General features: G+C 54.1%; 9 protein-coding genes across 9 annotated transcripts; 5 read left to right on the top strand and 4 right to left on the bottom strand.

Annotated features, from left to right (window-relative positions):
- Positions 1-328: 328 nt before the first annotated feature.
- M406DRAFT_59717 (uncharacterized protein) lies at positions 329-2,484 on the top strand (the record flags this gene model as incomplete). The annotated part of the gene is made up of 7 exons (XM_040924649.1): positions 329-557; positions 794-979; positions 1,055-1,312; positions 1,382-1,690; positions 1,811-1,914; positions 2,044-2,187; positions 2,278-2,484. The coding sequence occupies 7 exons, from the start codon at positions 329-331 to the stop codon at positions 2,482-2,484; spliced, it is 1,437 nt and encodes a 478-aa protein (XP_040781834.1).
- Positions 2,485-2,981: 497 nt separating this feature from the next.
- M406DRAFT_336442 (imidazoleglycerol-phosphate dehydratase) lies at positions 2,982-3,801 on the top strand (the record flags this gene model as incomplete). The annotated part of the gene is made up of 2 exons (XM_040921151.1): positions 2,982-3,255; positions 3,383-3,801. 2 exons carry the CDS (start codon positions 2,982-2,984, stop codon positions 3,799-3,801), a joined length of 693 nt encoding a protein of 230 aa, XP_040781835.1.
- Positions 3,802-4,569: 768 nt separating this feature from the next.
- Positions 4,570-5,199, top strand: M406DRAFT_354610 (uncharacterized protein). Its single transcript, XM_040922962.1, has 2 exons — positions 4,570-4,846; positions 4,921-5,199. Exons 1-2 carry the CDS (start codon positions 4,677-4,679, stop codon positions 5,078-5,080), a joined length of 330 nt encoding a protein of 109 aa, XP_040781836.1. The 5' UTR covers positions 4,570-4,676; the 3' UTR covers positions 5,081-5,199.
- Positions 5,200-5,321: 122 nt separating this feature from the next.
- Positions 5,322-6,454, bottom strand: M406DRAFT_336444 (P-loop containing nucleoside triphosphate hydrolase protein; the record flags this gene model as incomplete). Its single annotated transcript, XM_040921152.1, has 2 exons — positions 5,322-6,297; positions 6,351-6,454. The coding sequence occupies 2 exons, from the start codon at positions 6,452-6,454 to the stop codon at positions 5,322-5,324; spliced, it is 1,080 nt and encodes a 359-aa protein (XP_040781837.1).
- A 767-nt stretch (positions 6,455-7,221) lies between these two features.
- On the bottom strand, positions 7,222-9,116 carry M406DRAFT_285677 (uncharacterized protein; the record flags this gene model as incomplete). The annotated part of the gene is made up of 1 exon (XM_040918634.1): positions 7,222-9,116. The coding sequence occupies one exon, from the start codon at positions 9,114-9,116 to the stop codon at positions 8,472-8,474; it is 645 nt and encodes a 214-aa protein (XP_040781838.1). The 3' UTR covers positions 7,222-8,471.
- A 1,843-nt stretch (positions 9,117-10,959) lies between these two features.
- M406DRAFT_217057 (uncharacterized protein) lies at positions 10,960-12,603 on the bottom strand (the record flags this gene model as incomplete). Its single annotated transcript, XM_040915493.1, has 2 exons — positions 10,960-12,067; positions 12,173-12,603. Coding segments are annotated over 2 exons (1,539 nt in total), but the record flags the coding sequence as incomplete, so codon positions are not given.
- Positions 12,604-13,450: 847 nt separating this feature from the next.
- On the top strand, positions 13,451-15,154 carry M406DRAFT_245731 (Arabinanase/levansucrase/invertase; the record flags this gene model as incomplete). The annotated part of the gene is made up of 1 exon (XM_040916351.1): positions 13,451-15,154. The coding sequence occupies one exon, from the start codon at positions 13,451-13,453 to the stop codon at positions 15,152-15,154; it is 1,704 nt and encodes a 567-aa protein (XP_040781840.1).
- Positions 15,155-15,245: 91 nt separating this feature from the next.
- M406DRAFT_59723 (uncharacterized protein) lies at positions 15,246-16,763 on the bottom strand (the record flags this gene model as incomplete). The annotated part of the gene is made up of 2 exons (XM_040924650.1): positions 15,246-15,268; positions 15,314-16,763. 2 exons carry the CDS (start codon positions 16,761-16,763, stop codon positions 15,246-15,248), a joined length of 1,473 nt encoding a protein of 490 aa, XP_040781841.1.
- Positions 16,764-18,497: 1,734 nt separating this feature from the next.
- On the top strand, positions 18,498-19,788 carry M406DRAFT_285678 (FAD/NAD(P)-binding domain-containing protein; the record flags this gene model as incomplete). Its single annotated transcript, XM_040918635.1, has 1 exon — positions 18,498-19,788. Exon 1 carries the CDS (start codon positions 18,616-18,618, stop codon positions 19,786-19,788), a length of 1,173 nt encoding a protein of 390 aa, XP_040781842.1. The 5' UTR covers positions 18,498-18,615.
- Between the last annotated feature and the right edge of the window lie 443 nt (positions 19,789-20,231).

The raw sequence follows: 20,231 nt of genomic DNA on the forward strand, positions 1-20,231 counted from the left end.
AATGCAGATAGGGAAACATTGCCTAAGCGCCGGCGCGAAAAGAAAACAAGACAGTCCAATCACGACGCCTATCAACCACCCGCATCTGGGGGCCCCCCTCTCCCCCCCTCCTGCAAGGTGCCTGCAGGACACCGCTCGATGCTACTATGGTACTACCTGACCGAAAGCCGCCGACTCGTCCGATCCGGAATGAGACCCGAATTGTCGGTCTGGGTTCTTCGGGGGTTCACTGGCAGCCATCGGGGGACTGTGTGAGCCCATGAGTGGCCCGCACACGAGATCTTCGCATCGGTGCGCGGCTGGAGACCTCGTGTGATGTGTGATAGTGATGTTTGCCGGCATGAGCGGCACCATTCGAAAGGCGTGGGCGGTGCCTGTGATCGGTAGTTGTGCGACCTCATATTGCTTCCTTTGGCCCCCTCCCTTCCCTGGAATTCATTCCGTCTCTGTTCTGATTGTTTTGTCTTTGTCTTTTTTGAGAGTTGTCGAGAAGAGTGGTCAAACCTGTGTCATCTTTCATTTCCCTTTTGGGTTTTACATTCCGCCCTCTATTACTTGTTTAATCGAGACCATCTGAAGAGCCTCCTGGTTGAGGACTTTAGTTGATAATTCGCTTCTGAAAAACGATCCGATCATTTTTGCTTCGCCCATCACCACTCCTTCACGAGCATTTTTCCTTTCTCCTCTTTCGCTCCATTCGTTTTGAGCCACAAAAGACCATTTGATATGGCTATCCGTTCCTTGTCTTACCTCCTCTTACTCTCACTTGCACGCCATCTCGTGGCCATCCAAGTGACCCCAAATTCTCCTTGCTTCTCAAAATGCCTAGGCTCCTCGGACACCGTGTCAGCAGACATCGCATGCGAGGACGCAGAGATCACAAGTACTACCACCGGATCGACATGGAAGGAGTGCATGAGCTGCCTGCAAAACAGCACCTATTCCCAGGGGGGTGAGAGCGACCAAGCTTGGTTCCTGTGTGAGTGGACAATGATGAAAACGACAAGCACACCGTGCAATTTGGCATCCTCAACCTAACATTGTCCCCTTTAAGACAACCTGCGATACAGTTTCGACTCCTGCGTCTTCGCGTATCCCAACGACACCAGCTCTGGGTCGAACCCGTGCGAAACCTCCACTTCGTGCGGCGCCTTGAAGACGGCACTGGAGTACGACCAGCTGAACGCCACCGATGCTCAATCCAACGAGTTCGGCTATTGCGATGCGGATGGTGGGGCGTTGACAGGCCAGTACTTCCAGCCGTGTATGGACTGTGTTAGCGACAGTGGTGATACCAACTACATCGCGAATGGTACGTTTGATATGGCGACTCTCCTTTCCTTTGATACTCAAGCCCCTTGTGTACTGACACATTGGGTAGCTCTCGTGGCCCTAAACGCAGGTTGTACCCAGAAGCCCAACGCAACAGACCCCTTAGGCCTGAGCGCCTCAGTCTTCTCCAGCAGCGTCATCCAGGCCGTCGATCCATCCACGGTGAACAAGTCTACCAGCGGATTCTCACTGAGCACGGCAGCTATCGGAGGAATCGTAGCCGGTGGCGTTGCGGTCTTGATCCTGGTCGCTGTGGTCATCTTCTTCCGTTGCCGAAAGCGCAAAAACGGCATAAGCAGTAGACGGACGCCTCGTTGGGCGCGGGATAAACGACGGTCGTCATTCTCCTTCAAGTGTCGTAATATCCTGGCGTCGCCCCTGTCGCCCAAGTTTTTCAGCGATCTGCCACCTGTGCAGGAGCAGGGGCAGCAGCAGCAGCAGGCGTATAGTTCGCTCGATGCGCAGATGTCCGGGACAGTTGTGGATAGGCCTGTCACTGAGGGCCGATACTTCATCGAAACGAAACCAAGATTGGAACGACACCCGTACGAGACCGCCATAGACGGATGGAAGGCCCAGGACGTGGCGCCAGCCCAGATGAATGATACTCCGGACCAGGGCTTTCCGATCGCCGATCAATGGAACAATTTCCATCGCGGATTGAAAAGGACTGCATCCAAAAAGGGGGTTATGACAATTGACACCAACGAGGCCAAGCTGGCACCCCCTCCAGCGGCCCATCCTTCGCCTAAGGAGAATACCTTTGATATTTCGCCATCGTCAACGCAGCATAGCACACGGTATTACTCTCCAGCCGAGCACAGCTCGTCTCCCTCTCAAGAATCAAGTCGGGGTGTGAAACCCAAAAACACCACCACTATGAGCAGCCAGGGCAGCGGCTACCCCGGCATGAGGACTGCGAATTCATCATCACCCTTGCTGAAGCACCAGCAGCAGCACGGTTGGCCAAGCGCGAGGGAGATCCAAGAGCCGTGGTTCCCTCCGCCGCCACCGCCGGGTCCTCCTCCGTCGACCACAAAGTTTGGGCGCAAGGTAAGCCCAGGAACGGTAAGGAAAGGGAAGAGGGAGAGCGGCAGTCCAGTGGAGAGTAAGCAGATCCAGACGTGGTTTCCTGGGCCGCCGCAGAGATAATATCCTGGTGTTGTATCTTGTATGAAACACTGTATAGATAATGTATAAAGACTTAGTATCATATGCTGTGTTCGCGAGTCAGACCCGTGGTAACTGCCTTTGCCATCTCGAGATGTCCTTATGCCTCCGGTAAACGTGGGTGGGAAGAGGGGAAAAAAGGATCAGAATCAGAAATGACCTGTTGTCTACAGCGCCTTCGAGCCTGGCATGTGCTAAGTACCAGTAGTGGGGGCGTACAGCAGGGATACAGACAGCAGACCCCTGCTGATCCCCCACGGCAGACACCACTGTACCGCGCGCCATGCGCCTATCAGAAAGGCCGTATTGAGAAGTTCAGCACTGCGATTCCGGCGCAACGAAATACGTCACTCCAAAATATTCTTCACGATTCGACTCGACAAGTCATCACAACCTCTTGAGCAATTCAAGACCACAATTCTCCTAGTTCCACGGGATACACCGCGCCGTATCCACTCAGATCATACTCAAGTCAAACTATGAGCTCATCAACACCCCCCCGGTGGACGGCGCTCGCCCGTGACACCAACGAGACGAGCATCCAGCTTGCGCTGAACCTCGACGGTGGTGCATTCCCGCCCGAGACGGACGAGAGATTGCTTGCGACTGGCGCCGACGGACATGCATCACAGTCTAGCAAGTCGCAGACAATAAGTGTGCACACAGGAATTGGATTTCTAGACCACATGCTGCACGCCCTCGCGAAGCACGCCGGCTGGAGTCTGGCGATAGCATGCAAGGGCGACCTGCACAGTAAGTCGCCCATGCCCTCTTTTGCAGAGCCTGCACAGGCTAATTGCCCCCTCTCCCACCCCCCTCCTTCTTGATCAAAACAAGGCCATTCGTGAATGCTAACGATTTCCCTCCCCTCCGTGCGTAGTCGACGACCACCACACCGCTGAAGACGTCTGCATAGCCCTCGGCAGCGCCTTCGCCAAGGCCCTCAACTCCATGGCCGGGCTCGCCCGCTTTGGCTACGCATACGCCCCGCTGGACGAGGCTCTCAGCCGCGCGGTCGTCGACCTCTCCAACAGGCCGTACAGCGTGGTCGACCTGGGCCTGCGGCGCGAGAAGATCGGCGACCTGAGCTGCGAGATGATCCCCCACTGCCTGCAGAGCTTCGCGCAGGGGGCGCGCGTGACGCTCCACGTCGACTGCATCCGGGGCGAGAACGACCACCATCGCGCCGAGTCAGCGTTCAAGGCCCTGGCGGTGGCGATACGTATGGCCACGAGCAAGGTGCCAGGCAAGGAGGGAGAGGTGCCGAGCACCAAGGGAACACTGAGTGCGCTGGGCTAAGTGCCTGGATCGCCGAGCATGATAAATGTTATTGGTGGTGACATCGCGGGCCTATAAGCGTAACGTGAGAGTGCTGAGCCGAACGAGTCATCCTCTTCAGGTTGGCGAGCCGTCACTTTGGATGCGACCGTCTTAAAGGGTTCTTGGCCAACGGAAGCTTGCTCCTACACGGGAGGCCGAGGCGCCATCGGCAATACCGCGCTGTACCTACTGGCAGTGTGCAGCAGCATAGGTATTTTAAAAGAAAGAGAAAGTATAGAATTGTACAAATGGTGCTCCACGGATGACTGCTGGTCAATGGCGAGGAATGGTAACGTCCAGCGTTCGCGTGTCCATTGTGTGTGCATCGTCTGCAGAACGCACTGTTAATAGTTTGACGCAGGCCAGTGCTTAATCTGTAGACACTGAACTGAAGTAGAGAAGGCTGGATAGATCACATTTATGAAAAAATCGATAAGTAATAAAAAGTTGTAGTAGCAGAACTAGGAAGTGAATCGAAGAAGCTGGTGAAGAAGGCAGCCGAAGAGGTGGATCTGAAGCCCGAGGGTTAGGAGTAATTACTTGAGCACTGTATGCACTTAAGTAGAGCTTCGTGACGATTTAGCCGTCTTCGGCCGCGCGCCCCACAGGCAAAGCGCGGCTGTCAACGAGAAGGAAGGGCTCAGAATTGAGGAAAGAGGGAGGAACAAGAAAAAGAGAAGAAAAAAGACAAGGAAATAATATCGATTAAACAAGAGAATCGACACATCATACAGGTCTCCGCGACCAGCACACGATTCCAGCATCTCGTCATACCAGCCAACACCAGCCAGCCCACCAGCCAGCCACTCAGGTCAGGCGCTTCCGACTCCCAGCCCCCCCAGCCATGAGCCAAGATGCGATCTCACGGTGCTATGCGAGATGATGAGGTGTCCGGTGCAGCCTGGGAGGCGACATGGGGTGCCGTCTATGGCGCCGTGAAATGGGGCGCCTTCACGGGAATCCTTGGTGGAATCGGGTATCTCACGTCCCCCATCTACAGAGGCCTGACCATTCAGTTCAAAGTGTAAGACACTACTAAGAGGTTTGGAGCTCGGCCTCATGGGGTACATGACAGACACCCAATTGACGTCTCGCCAGGTACCTTCAGATGTCTGGCATGGTCGTCGGGTCTATGATCGAAGCAGACTACTGGATGCGGCAGTACGAGGCTCGTGTCAGGATGCAGCGACGGCTTGATAGGGACAGGGCAGCGTGGCAGCGGTTTGAGGAGGAGTATGGAAAGGATGATGACGATTGAGAAGAGCACGGATTGGATGAATGGGTTTCCAGGAAGGAAGCCACAATGTCTCATTATAGACGCCTTGTAAGGACCCTTTCATGTACATTATCAGATGTAAAATCAAGCAAGCATCGACCAATTTTGTCCACCCCCCCACTCTGAACATCCCGAACCTGTAATTGAGTCAGAGCCAACGCCGAACCATGCCATGCCATGCCGAAAATTCAGAACCTCCCTCACCCGCCACGAGGGATTTCACTCATCGCGCCTTAGTCTTGACCTGAAACTTCTTCGGGTCCATGTTCAACTTGCACAGCCGGACCACACAACCGCTGAGCTGCAGTAGCGTCTGGACGCCCTCGAGAATCTTCATGTGCGTGAAGCCAATCTCCTTGATGAACTCCAACTTGGCATGTTCGCTCAGCGTCGGTATCGTCTTGGTGACCTTGAACATAGTGCTGATGATGTCGTGGCTCGAGTAGCCCAGCGTCCACAGCTCCCGCAGCGTGTCGAGCGCAGAGTCTACGTTGCCCTCGAAGCACGCCTTCAGCATGGCCTGGACCTTGATCGGGTGAGGCGAGTCCACCACCTTGAACACGTTGTCGCCCGTCACCATCTCGAAGCCCGCATACGTTGACTGCAGGTTGTTGATCGCCTGCCGCATATCGCCCTCGGCGCTGAATACGAGCGCCGCCAGCCCCTCATCGTTATACTCGACCTTTTCCAGCTCGATAATCTGCAGCAGCCTCTTGACGACCTGCGCGTCCGTCAACCTCGCGTACCGCAGGATCGCGCATCGGGACTGCAGCGGCTCGATGATCTTATTGGACTGGTTGCATGCAAAGGCGAAGCGCGTGGTGTTGGAGTAGATCTCCATCGTCCGCCGCAGTGCCTGCTGCGCGCCGCTCGTCATGCTGTCGGCCTCGTCGAGAATGACAATCTTGTGGCGGCCCGCCGGCAGGGTGACCTTCTTCTGCGCGAAGCCCTTGATGCGGTTGCGCACGACGTCGATGCCGCGCTCGTCCGAGGCGTTGAGCTCGAGGACCGCCTCCTTGTACGCATCGCCGAGCAGCTGGCGCGCCAGGCAGAGCACCGAGGTCGTCTTGCCGATACCTGGCGAGCCGGAAATAATGACATGGGGCATATTGCCGTCCTTGGCGATGATCTTGAGCCGCTCGATGGTCTCGACGTTGCCGACTATGTCGTCGAGGAAGACGGGGCGGTATTTCTCGACCCTGAGGAACACTGGTCAGCTCAGATGGCAGGCAGGCGACAAGGTGGTGCTTACCATGGTAGCTCATAAGTTGGGTTGCCATTTGTGTTGGCGGTCAGGATCTTTTTGGCTGCTGAGGTCGAAGAATCACCCGCCTCGTCAACCTTTGCTGCGGGCATCTTTTCTGATTGTGATGGCGCGTGGGGGTGAGTTTGTTGCTCAAGACTGCTGAAAGAGGTTCCGTCGTAAATTGAGGATCGCGTCGCGCAGACGCGACGGCGTGGAAAGTTTGAGTGGAGCTACGACATACGGTGCTGCGGGTAATGGTGCAAGGGGTGGTACTACCATTTAATACATGCAAGGGGGGCTTATCGATAAAACCCATCGTTTCAACCAAAATCTCCGTAACCTGCCCTCTCCTTCGAGACTTTTCTGGAGAGGACGCCACCGGCCCTCCCTACCCATACTTTTCAGCCTTTGAACGCATTGATTGGTTTATTTACCATACAAAACTCCCTTCCACCGAGCGTCATCCCTCTCTGCCTTCACCTGGATCAGGCTCGCCTGCCACCATCCGAGTCACAATGGGCAAGACACGCCCAGATCCGATGGAAGTGGACGAGGCGACCAAGAAAGACAGGAAGGAGAAGAAGAACCTCGACGGCAAGGTCACCAAGCATGACCGCAGGGACAAGAAGTCCAAGAAGGCTGAAAAGCTGAGCCATCAGACCGGGTCTGACGCGAGCGAGGACGAGAGTTCAAAGGTTGGCCTCACAAGCCCTAAAACAGGCGCAAGAAATTGCGCTGGCTCTCCGCCCGTACCCAGTATGTTCTGGGAATGAAAGCATGATTTTCCATTCTAGTGGATGGATCGTCATGGCCATGACTAGAGGGTTTTGGGTGTCGTGTGTCGTGGTGTGGTGTGGTTCACTAACGTTGTTGTCAAGGGTTCTGCTGATGAGGGAGGCGCCGCTCTTGAAGATTCCGCACTGGGCAGGACCCCAATGGAGAATCTAGAGGGCAACTTGACCAGGTCCAAAAAGCAGCAGAAGAGAGAAGAACAGCGGGAGGAACGACTCCGCGAGGAGGCCCTCAAGATCTTGATGGAAAAGGAGCTCGACCCCTCCCTCACGGCCTCCAACCTTCATACCGAGCCTGAGCAGGGGCGCAAGAGGCAGGTCAAGGCTGAGCGGAGGAGGGAAAAGAGAGCTGAGAAGCGGGCAAAGAAACTGGAGGCCACAGACCTAACGAGCACAGCGGCCTCCGGGGCGGATGAGGCGGGCGATATCTTTATGATTGACGTCAACCCCATCCCGGTCCACCCGGACAAGCTGAAGCCGCTGTCTGACGATGAGGATGTGGACATGGAAGATGGAGGTGCTCCCCTCAAGCAAAAGATTGCTGGCTACACTGCGCCGCCTTCGGGTATGAACCGCACGGTCCGCCGCCGTCTCAAGCTGATCGAGAAGGAAAAGATCAAGATTCAGAAGAAGCTTGGTGTTCCGGAGGGATCGGACAAGAAGGCGCCCGAAGTACAGGAGCTGTTGGATCAGTGGACCAAGAATTTTGACGAGAAGACGGAGTTAAGAGACTCAAAGAAGAAAGATCGTCGAACCAAGCAGGTTGCTCGTACCCATCATAAGAGAGGGAGAGCACTGGCGGGCGGGCAGCGCAAGGAGAAAGACAAGGGCCATACACGTCAGACCCAGATCTCGCGAAGCAGCTAGAAGTTGGCTCCTGGCAAGGTGAGGTACTGCAAGAAGAGCACGAAGCTCTCCGGTGCTGCAAGGCAGAGAGGGTGTGGTGGGGGTCCTCGTCGCAGGCATCTCATGAATCCGAATGACCACGCCTTATTGGTCACATCATTCCACCGCCGGCCTTAAGGCAGCGCTATCCTTCTGTCTCCGCCTTTCAAGCTGGACAGAGACCAGCAAAGGCCTCGTCGGCATAAATGTATGAAGTGACCGGCCATTTCAACAAATGGTCAGTCCGCAGCGCACACCGACCTCTCGCAATGGTGAGAGAGGGGACATAGATGATGAGGCCAATATTGCCAATCTTCATTGAGATGCGCAGTGTAATAATATTACAGTATCATGTGTCATCCACCCAACGCCGACCATATGCGGTATAATATCAGGATTGTTGAACTTTTGAAACAACTGCACGCGGCAGCAGCAGTAGCATCTCCTGTGCTCATGGTTTCCTGTCATCCTCAGGCTTCCCACTTTTCTTGTCTTCGCCGCTGTCGTCCTTTTCGCCCATGCCAAATGCCTCCTTGACTTGTTCCATGATCAAATCTCCATATCCCTTTCCTTCCTCCAGCGCCTCCTTCTCCTTCTTAGCCCTCTCCTCCTTCCAGTTTTCCTTCTCACTCCCCATCCACAGCCTCGCCAGCGGGCCGCGCTGCGCCATCTCCTTCTTTTCCCTCTCCTCCTGCAGCGCCTTCCTCTGCGCCTCGGAGAGCGCTGCCTCCTTCCGCTCGCGCTCGATCCGCAGCAGCTCCTGTGTCCGCCTCGCCTTCTCGGGCAGGCCGCCGTCGACCATGTTGCTCCACCGCCGCACGAAGCGCTGGTAGATGGACTCGCCCGTGTAGTCGTACGCCAGGATGTTGGTCGCGTACGAGGTGCCCGAGGCGAGGAAGAGCGACTGGAGGCCGACCCGCCGCGGGGGCATGAACAGGGCGATGGGGCCGAGGATCACACCCGCCCAGGCGCTGTAGTGCACCCAGTCTGGATTTCTAAACTTGGTGCCGCTTCCAGGGGCTACAGGATTGGGGGGTTGTTGTTGTGGTGGTGGGCATGGTTCGCTCGGAGGAGGTTGGGCTTGTGGTGTCGTCATCTTTGGTGAGCTGGTGTTTCTCGTCCTTTTGTGCTTCTGAAGATGTGGTCTCTTGAATACTAGTCAAATCTCAGAGGAGAGAAAGTTTCGACAAGTCCATTGGGTTTTTGTCGACTATTTCGCAGCGGGTAGAATGAAGTGGTCGAAAGGCAGCTCTGTTACTCGATCAAACCATGACGCGAAAAGTTTCTTATCGAGATCTTATCGCTGCAGCAGACCCGCTCGGCCTGTGATGGCCTCCTACAGTATGGAGCGCCGTAGGCTGACTATACAGAAAGCACTGTTCGGCCCGAACCTCATTTAGTGCCACCCCTACCACCAGCAGAATTACATATAGCCACACATGCATAGCTCTTAGGTTGCGCATTTACGTCTCGACAATATATTGAAATTGGATCCCAGGCCTTCCATGGTGATGGTCAGCCAGCGCATCCACCAAGTGATTTACAGTAGCATCTCGGTTCTTGAGAATTGATCGCCTATTTCTCCTCTGGGCAGGTCTTGGTCTTGATCATGAAGTATCGGAGCTTGCCAACAACAGCTCCAAGCGCTTCAGGCCATTGGGAAGGGTGGTCCAGGAGGTGCCGGGTTCGCGAACGGCAACTGGTTGATGGCCGAGCAGATCTTCTTGAAGTGATCTGGCACTCAAGTGTCGTAGATGTTCTTGGTGAACCAATATGCTACCCATCTGTCTCTACCGTCCAGCTCGATAAAAGTGAAGTTGCGGATCGTAAGACGGTAGTACTCGGTAGCTTCCCCTTTGAACACTTGGCAGTAACCGTGGATCCGTGCATTCTGGTCGTCGTGTGAATTAGAGAAAGCGAGGATCTGCCTGTCGACCTCCTCTTCGCGGTTCACGAGCCGGACGAGCTCGACAATCGAATAGGCTGCCAGGGTCATGCGGTGGGCATTTGGGCGAAGTGCAATGCCCAGTGCTCCAGTCTCACACTTTATTTCATAGGCAATGAACGGAAAGTACATGTAAGCCGTGGCCATAAAGAACGATTTGCGGCTAGCATCTCGCCGGAATCCAACGGAATGTTCTGGCTGCGGACGAGTTCCGAATACAGGGCCGGTATTGTGAAGGCTCTAGGAGGTGGATTCAACGTTGTTTGCGCTCGGCTCGATGTACACTGATTTCCTTGAACAGACCTTCCCGAAACCCCTCTCAGTTACTCCACGTCTGTAGATTCTCTATCATGGATGCATCGCCTGCAAGGCTTCACCGTCGTTCATAGCTGTCCATATGGATGAGTCAATCTGGTAGACCAGGGCATCGAGGTCCTGTATAGTATGGTCAATGTCTGGAAAGCAACCGCCCTGCGGGACTTGTCCAAAATCCAGTTCCTGGAAGTGCGAGTGGTGATTGGGTGCCAAGTCAAGGGTCTGCTGAGTCGGATCCAATGCTATGTTCTCGACAGCGTCCTCACTCTCTCGGGCAGGATCCCCTCCGTCCGCAGTCTGACGCAGAGCTGGCGGGCTGGTGGGCCGGTTGGTTGGGGTGTTCATATGGCTGACCAAGCTGTGTCGAGCGATATTGTGAGGTGTCTCTGGCAGTCTCGTCGAGCCTGTCAACGTCGCCGGGTCTGGACTCGCGACAGTACGATTCAGCGTTGGTGAGGCCGAAAACCCCCAGGCAACAAGATGCTCCATATCGCTCCGCTGCGTGCCCAAGGTTAGCATGAGTATTCTTCCTAGAGCATATCTGTACCAAGGTGGGGGGCCACTCAACTATATTGCGTATCATCTCGCACTCGAAGAACATCTCATTCAAGAATTCCTGACAGCATGCTATCTTGGCGGTCAGCTCGTCGCGCGGAATCCGGGTAGGAAGCCTGCGGTGTAGGTGGAACAGGATCCGGGCACATTGATATGTGCAGCTAGCCAGGTCCAGGTCGACCACGGAGGTTTTCGCCCTGCAGGCAAGCAAAAGTTTCAAGGCGTCAGCCATGAGATTCGCGGCCTCGAGACAGCGGGTGTGGCAGTGCATGGCAATACTCGGATCCAGACGGCGCAGGACATGGCCAGGGAGGGCCTCCTTGACGCCCGGCAGAGCCAGACGATAGACAATCATGCGGACTGCAAACCAGATGATGTGGATGGTGGCATATGCAGAGAAGCTAGTCCAGTAGGCGTGCAGTCGTGCATTCTGCTCTGAGAGCTGCAGGCCAGCAGGCAGCTGGGCAGAAAAGGCGTCCAGGTCTTCTTGGAGCGATTTCACCTCGTCGCCCAGGTCCACTTGCGTGGTCGCCACAATGCGTATGGTGGACTGCAGGGTCTTGTACCGCAACCACTTTACGCGCACGACCTGTGCAAGTGGGTTGAGCTCACTACTCTCGATAGGAGCGCGAGCGGCAGCTATGTTGATCTCGAGCTTATCGACAGGCCGAGCGAGGCCCAGGCTGAAATCTTGCTCGGAGCAGGGCAGTTGAATATAGGCGCGGCCGACGGTGGACAGAGAAAAGTCATCGTATCCGCTGGCGACCTGCGTGTCGATCATGAACAGGGACCACCACGCCCTCCTGCGGACCTCACGGGTGAGCGGGTGCATGCTGTGGTCCTCGTAGTTGAGCCGCAGGGCCATTGCAAACCTCATGGCGATGGCGGTCAGGATGAAGACGCTGGAGAAGCGGGCCTGGTACTCGCGGAACTTGATGATCAGGATCAGAGCCTGCACCCGAGCAAGGCCTGGCTCTTCTCGCCCGCTGACGACGATAGACTCGGCGAGATCCACATAGGTAGACCCTCGTTCTCTCCCGTCGGGTCCACCGTCCATGAGAGCAGTAGTGATGCCAGCCAGTGCGAGAAGAAGTGCCCTGTCGAGGACGCGAGCACGGTAGTCCTCCATGACCGTGGCTTTGTGCAAAAAGGCAAATACTGGGACATGATGAAGGTGCTGGAAGAATGCGTCTAGCGCTTGCAATGACTGCGAGTCTGATGGAAAGCTGGAGCTGGAGAGTGATAATATGTGTACGTGTGGTTAACAAAAGAACACTCCGTAATTACAACAATGGAGAGAGAAACTTCAGCTGTTAGGGAGGGTTTTCCTGTCTTACATATCCTCTGGGTTGTTCTCCGAGGTCCTGGGTTCACTGCTGTTGGCCCGTGGCGACTGCGGGAGCAGCACGTTTGATGGAGGAGTGCTGGTGGGGGGTGACGAGTTATGCACACGAGAGGGTACTACAACGCGTCTGCTCGTCACAGCAGCAGCAGCGGCAGGGGACTCGTAGATGCATTTGAACCCGAGGTCGAGACATCTCTGACAGGCTGGCGTAAGTCCACTGCACCGTGCCTTTCTGTTCCGGCATGGTAGACATGCTCGTCTCGTGCGGCGCCTGTCTGGGCCTCTGATAGAGAGTTCCTGACCTTGAAAAGAGCACTCGAGGTCCAACCTCTCACAATTCCTGCAAATGTCTCTTCGGCCGTCGCATCGAACCTTACGGCTTCTGCAGGCTGAGCACGTATGGGGCGACTGTCGTGAGTGCTTGGGTTGCTGGGGTCGTTCTTGTTGTGGCCGCTCTTCAGTGGTGGAAGTCATGTCGGCATCCGACCCGCAAGCATGGTCACTTATTGTACCATGCAGCAGAAAAGGACAGTCAATATTGACATGGCGGAAGCCGAGCACGACCCCCGACCAGTTCTCAAAGCCTAAAGGTGACCAGGGGAAACAAATGAAGCCCTAGACAATCGCGCAATTGCCGAGCAGAATGATGTATACATATTTTAGCACTTAGTTTTGCGGGGTATTAATCGCAGTACTGTGGACTTACACACTGAGGCGTGAGGTTGGCATACACCGCTCCAAGGCCAAGTAAATAACCCTGAACATTCATGTTATATGCCCCTCATATTACATCACATCGTACCTTAGTTTTTGTTTCTTTTTTTTTCTTTTTTTTTCTTTTTCTTTTTTTCCTCCCTCCCCTTATTTCGCCGAAAAGGCGGAGGAAATAGGGATTTGGCATTGGAACATGGGTTACTGAATTTTACACGCCATAGGCCTGCGGCTTCCGAGCTCCGACAGCCGCCACCTGTTGTTGTTGCTGCTGCTGCTTCTTGTACATGTAAATCCTGGCCATTCAGAATCGACGACATTAAGAGCAGTTGAAATCTCTTTAGAACGCAACGGTAATAATTACAATGGATACAGATACTTCTGTTGTTCAGCGGGCCTGGTCGTGGGCCTGCTGGCTTCTGGGTAAGTATTTAAAATGAGCCACTTCGGCCTGCCACCTCGGGCTCGTTGAATAGAGAAAAATATATTGATCTATTCATTAACTATACTAGAACGACTCGTGGCCCGGCTGCCTATATCATCAATTGGTAGCGTCACAATGCTGAACGTCCAGCAGCTGGCGTTAGTAGGCTCAAGCCTTTTGCCTGGGCTGATCTCGGCCGCTTCTTCAACAACTTCGTCTTCTTCTCCAAACCCAACCGCCACCTACATCAATTTTGCCGCTGTTGATATCCTAGACGGCGACGACGGTCTCCCCACTCATCCTTTCCAACCACAAAAATACGGAAAATGGACATACCCCATCACCACCGACGGCAACGGACGAGAGCAGGTCGAGGCCCATGTGACATATTACGAGAACAAGTACTACATGCACGCGGCAACCTGGGGCTGTGGTGGTTCCATCTTCGTCTACGGCCAGATCGCGAACGTGGATTGGCCTGTCAGTCCTGTCTATCCGCCTGGTGACTATGGGGAGGACGGCAACTGCGGTATCAAGTCGTATTCGTCTTCCGATTTTACCAACTGGGAGCTGGCAACCTTCTACCAGCCCTCCATCGAGGTGGCCAACGTGACAAAACCAGTGGTCCGCTACAGCAACGCGACTGGGCAATATGTCATGTTCATGGGAGGCGGCGCACTAACGGCAAACTTCTACTACGCCACGTCTGATTCTCCTGGTGGCCCCTGGAGCGATCCACCCCGTCTCCTGGGCGGCATGAATATCTCTCATGACTTTGACGTGGCCGTGGGCCCGGACGGAACCCACTACATGGTCAGCGATGTTCTCTCGGGCCTGAAGTCTGGCTCATCCGAATGGGATGTATATGTCTGGGATATATACATTCACCAGCTCACGCCCAACCTGACCTCGACGGTTGGCACGGCTGCCACCTCCGTCCTGGTGCGCTCGGCCCAGGAGCTTAACGCCAAGGGTCTCACGCTCGAGGCCTCAGGTTTTTTCTACCATGACGGCTACTGGTATTTGACCTTTGGATACACATGTCAGAACTGCGCTGGCTATATTTATTACTACTATGCAACCGACCCCCTTGGCCCTTATACAGACGGCGGCTTTCTGAGCCAGGACGGCTGTGGTGGTCAGAACAAGGGCGCCAACGTGCTTCCCACGCCAGATGGGGGGCAGGTTATCCTTGCGGGCAACCTTGGGTACAGGACCAGCCCGAGCGACATCTATCACGATGGTCTCATGTGGCACAGCGATAACCACCAGGCTGCCTCAAGCACCTTCTTCTTCCCCCTCGAGTTCAACGACGATCACACCATCAAGAATTTCACCTGTCCAGCCACAGCAACAGTTCCTCTTATGGTTGACACGGCGGCAGCGGCAACAGTATCTCCCAGCGCACCAGTTCCCTACCAGCTGGACTGTCGCGTCCGCAACGGGCAGGACCTGGTGCAGACCTACAGCTCTGGGAGGACCACCTCCTCCAACATTGAGTTTCCCGTGTGGCAGCGGACATGGAACCTGGGCCCTACCACGAATGCCGGCCCGGTTCTGGATGGATACCTGCATGTGTCCGTTGGCTTCTCCGACGGCGAGAGTGAAGTCTTCTCCTGGCCGTCCAGCAATATCTCGTGGGCTCCAGGTAAGATATCGCTGCCTGTTGGGGGGAAGACGGTCTTGAGCATCACGCTGAGCACAAATGCGACGAATGGCTGTTATGGGACGTTGGCGCAACCGTCGAATGATAATGCTACAGTGAGTGCTTATGGCACGTTGAGGGCCGGTGAATTCGAAGAGTCCACAAAGGCCTCCTTGTATGTTTACCAATTCTAGGTCATAGCAGCAAATTTTTTCAGGTAGCAATTTGTAATGTTTCCTTTCTTTTCTTACAAATACAGATGAGCCTCCATAGAGAAGTAATTCATTACGCCCCCGAATATTTTTGGTCTGTCAAGAGATCATAAGCAGCCACGGGCTCCTTGTTTTCTGGACGTTCTGCTTCAAAGTCGAAACGATCAGGTATACGCAGTCCTTCACGAGCATAGCCCGAGGAGATGTACCTGACCACCGCCATTCCATCGCGCCACAGCCAAAGGTCGCTGGTCTCAACCTGCCACTGCTCGAGCGCCTCATTCATCTCCTTCAGCGTCTCTGCATAGTCAGGATCACCCGCAAGATTGTTGATCTCCAGAGGGTCGTTCTCCAGGTCGAACAGCTCCTGCGGCGGCCGCTGGATGTAGTCCTTGAGCTTTCTCGGCCCAATCATAGCCGGTGCAGACGGCGTCGCCGAATTGCGCATGCCTTCGAACGACAAAGATCCGTACAGGTCCATGGCGAACGGGAAGTCGAGCTTCCAGCACACGTTGCGGTGGTACTTGAACCGGTGGTTGCGCATGTATCTCGTCGGCCAGTAGTTAGTGATCTCGTGGAACGTGTGCGATCCGAAGACATGGTCCCAGCCCGGCACGGCAGAGGTGGTCGTACTCGCCAGGATAGGCAGCACAGATCGCCCACGCCGCTGCACCTTGCCTTCTCCCGCCTCGAGCCGTGGGTGACCGGCCCAGTCGAGAAAGGTAGGCAGTATGTCGACGTAGGAGATCAGGTTCGGGTTGACAGTGCCGCTGGGAGCAGCACCGGGCGCGCGCAGCAAGAATGGCAGCCGTACGCCGGCCTCAAACAGCGTCGTCTTGGAATTGACAAAGGGGGGTCCATTGTCGCTCAGGAATAGGACCAAGGTATCGTCTGACAGCTGCTCCCGATCCAGCGCTGCGAGGATCATGCCCACGCCCTGGTCCATGCGGAAGATGGAGCGGTAGTACTCAGCCAGCTCCTGGCGGACCTCAGGCACGTCGCTCAGGAAAGGCGGGACCGTAGTCTCGCTGGGGTGGAAGATGCGATCTTGGAGGCGGCTGTCATGGTTGCCGTCAACATTTCCAAACCCGCCGCGGGTCTGTAGCTTCCGATGCGGATCCACGAAGCCGATGGTCAGGAAGAAGGCCTTTTGCTCCTCCTTGGAGGCCTTGAAGAAGGCTTCTGCCCGGTCCGCTATCCAGGCCACATTCCTCGACTCGCTTTCTTCTCGGACCTGCCAGGGGTATAGGTGGTCTGGACCAACGTGGATTTTTCCCAAGATGCCAGTCTTGTAGCCAAGCTTTTCCTTGAAGAGAAAAGGTGCCGTCTCGACACTGTCAAAGGTCTGGAAGCCATCTCGCGCCTGGTTCAAGCCGTAACTGCCTGTCTCGTGGGTATGGAGGCCTGTGTAGATGACGGTCCGGCTGCCACTACACGATGCCGTGCTTGTGAAGGCCTTGTCGAATCGGACCCCAGAAGCCGCCAGGGCGTCGAGGTTCGGCGTCAGGTTTGTCTGACAGCCATAGCAGCTCAGAAAGTCACGACCGAGGTCGTCGGCAATGAGCAGCAGGATGTTCTTCTTGGCGGACATGACGCCGCAGTGAATACAGTGACGATAGCTTCAACGGAACAGGCTTGCACGAATTGATCCTACAACGATACATGTAATTGGGTGAATTGTCAGTTGATAGGTGGTCAGAAGGAAAAGATGCAAGAAGTTTTAAAGATGACGAAAGATCTTCCCTGAGCATTAGTATCTCCGGCCTTGGTGTCCTACAGCACCCAAGACCGCTGGCGAACTCATTGCGGATACCGAGACAACTTAGGCGGCTGCCGACCGGGAGCCGACATGTATCTTTGCCCAAGTACTTATACACGCCAATCTAACTCCTATATGTGATATTCCATGTACAATCCAGCCACTGACCCGCATAAGAAATTTTTTTTCTTTTAACGCCGCTGAGTTTACAATTTTATCCATTTTGGGGTTGTGATCAATCAATAAGACACAATTATGTTGGCCCGGGCCACCTGGCGCTGCGCGTGAGAGCTTCAATGTGAAGCTTTGAGCGGCAATGTCGTCACTCATTACATTTATGTAATTAGTGCAAGTTTGGTTTCCATCAGAAGGATTACTCGTCCTCCCAGGCTATGGGCTCAATTTTGAGGCATTAGAACTTGACAACGCAGAATAGACGCTGAATACCTACGAATTTAGTAGATGTTTTACTTCAACGAATCCGTCTTCATTGGGCAGCCAGCCAGTGGATTGAACGAATAAAGATTTGTACATTTTTGTGACAAGTAGAGGCTCACAAGTTGACGATGAATGTTTGACCTTTTTCTTGTCGGGAGGGGAAGAAAGGGGGGGTGGCAGGAGTTCTGCTCAGTAACGCCAGTAGCAGGCGTTTGAAAAACATATGTGCATGTTGTCCCTGAGTCTGTGGATAATTATTTATGCCACAATCGTGATCACCTACCTCCAAACCCCAGAGCCAGATTCTGACAGAACTAATTCAAACAAATCTACTTAGTAAGTAAGCTCATGTTCCAATAATTTAGCAATCAAGTATGACTAGGGCAGCTCTCGCTAACCTGAGAACAGTAGCTATGAACGGCACTGTCTTCCTTGTATTCAAGACATTGGGACAAGTCCGGCCCTACAGAACAAGCAAAGTCGTCGCTGAGACCCCTTCTTCTGGTGTGTTTTGCTTCCACGATATTTGTCCTTCGCTGGTGAGCAACTTTGCAGGTAACACCAATATTCTAGGCAAATCTTATAGCAAGCGAAACGCAATGTGATTGGATTGGTATAATATTAGTTTATCAAACAGCCAACTCTGAAAGGTCAACTCTGCCTACTTTACTGGGGTGCTTACTTAGTAAATACGGACTTTCGGCCTTTAATCAGTCCCCACTTTTGACCCGGGGAAATGGCGGTTGAATATGAATTTCAAATAATTAGTCATAACCCTTGCAGCCTTGTAAGTCAAGCACGGGTTTTACGGAGTTTATACAAGTCATGATTGGTTGTTGATTTCCAATATTCAATCACCCTCACCAGCCTTGGCCGCCTTGCTGAGCAATGCTCAGTAACACAAAGCTGAACCCCAATGCGACTATGCCACTTTTGTGCACAGCGCTCGATGAAAGTATCAACTAAGGAACTCATCGTCTTGCATCATCGTCGACGTGCCTAATAATTTGGCCAAGCAGATTCCCCTTTTCTCATGGAACTCGAGACGCCATCCCCGACGACAAATAATATATATATATGATCATGCTGCTTTCACGTTCACAAAATGGCTTCCGTAATGATTATCAACGATTCTACCTTTCCCTACAACCCACCACACCTCACTCACTCGATTTCAGACGACCATTTCCATTCTCATAACCATTTCAATTCTTCCTTCTTACGTACATAAGTCTCGTACGCAGCCATGACAAAAACAGTCGTGATCCTCGGTGCGTCCTTCGCAGGTGTCCCGATAGCACACCATCTCCTCGCACACCAGGTGCCGCTCATACCAGACCTCAAAATCATCCTCGTCTCCCCCAACACACATCTCTACTGGGCCCCTGCCGCGGTGCGCGGCATCGTACCAGGCACAGGCTTCGACGACAAGCTCTTCTACCCCATCGCCCCGGGTTTTGCAAAGTACCCTTCTGGAAAATTCGAGTTCGTCCTCGGCACGGCTGAGGCTTTGGATACTACAAGCAAGATCGTGGCCGTCCGCACGACAGAGGGGGCCGCGAGGGAGATCCCGTATCACACGCTGGTCATCGCAACGGGGACGAGCGCGAAGGAAGACATGCCGTTCAAGACCATCTCGACGACGGAGCACACGAGGGACGTGCTGCGCGACTGGCAGCACAGGATCGAGGCCGCAAAATCCATCGTCGTGGCAGGCGCGGGCATCACGGGGATCGAGGTCGCCGGGGAGCTGGCCGAGGTGTATGGGAAGAAAGCAGGTGGCAAGAAGAAGATCACACTCGTCGGGGCGGACGTCCTGCCGCTGCACGACGAGATGACCACCAGCGTTAGGCAGGCCGCCAAGAAGAGCCTGGAGAAGATGGGTGTACATGTCGTCCTGAATGCCAAGGTCACAGAGGTCGAGGACAATGCGTCGTCGGGCAAGACTCTGACCTTGTCTCTGCCCGGCGGCAAGAAGGACACTTTGGAGACCAATGTCTTGATCCCCACGTACGGGCTGCAGCCCAACACGTCGTTCGTCCCGGGGTCGATGCTGGACCATCGCGGTTTTGTAAAACAGACAAAGTTTCTCCGCGCCGAAGGCCATGATGACATCTTTGTCGTCGGGGATGTCGGCAACCTCGAGACCCCGCAGAGTATGCACACCGAGAACCAGACCGTGCACGTTGTCAAAAGCCTTGCGGCGCAACTGAAGGGAGAGCAGGTGCCGGAATATACGTTCAGCAAAGAAGTAGGTTTTGGCGCCTCTCTCGGTCCGGGAGGCGGTGTCGGTCAGATGTTTGGGTGGAAACTTCCAGGCTTCGTTATAAAGTATGCCAAAGGAAAGACTTTGGCGACAGACAGGGCACCTGCTTATGTGGAGGGAAAAAGGACACTCATGCAGAGCAAATGGGCCTAATATTCAATTAATCAATTCTTAATACCGTACATGCAACGCTTTCATGATGATAGAGGAATAGTAATGATTAGACACCTACTCAATGATTTATATGCATACTGAGAGAGATTTATGCTTGTCTTGTTTGTACAGGCCCCCAAGGTAGTAATCATGTGCTACAATAGAACCCTCAGTATCGCTAACTATGTGCAGCCTGTCGGTGCTTCATACAATCGGCATCAGCTGTCCCTCTGCGCCGCCTTCAGAGGGAATTCAGTTGCGCGATGTTATGTACTCATCACGAGGGATTCAACAGGCTAATTTGCCTCGTGAAAATTTGAGATGAGGGTTGAGTGACGAATACCTTTTCCCTCTCTTGCTGAGTCAAATCCACACCGTGTTGTCATTATTGTTTGCATAATGTGGATAACGAGCGAGATGCGACGAAATAAGGTACAGACAAG

The sequence above is a fragment of the Cryphonectria parasitica genome, assembly GCF_011745365.1.
Source record: "Cryphonectria parasitica EP155 unplaced genomic scaffold M406scaffold_1, whole genome shotgun sequence".
Taxonomy (NCBI): Eukaryota; Fungi; Ascomycota; class Sordariomycetes; order Diaporthales; family Cryphonectriaceae; genus Cryphonectria; species Cryphonectria parasitica.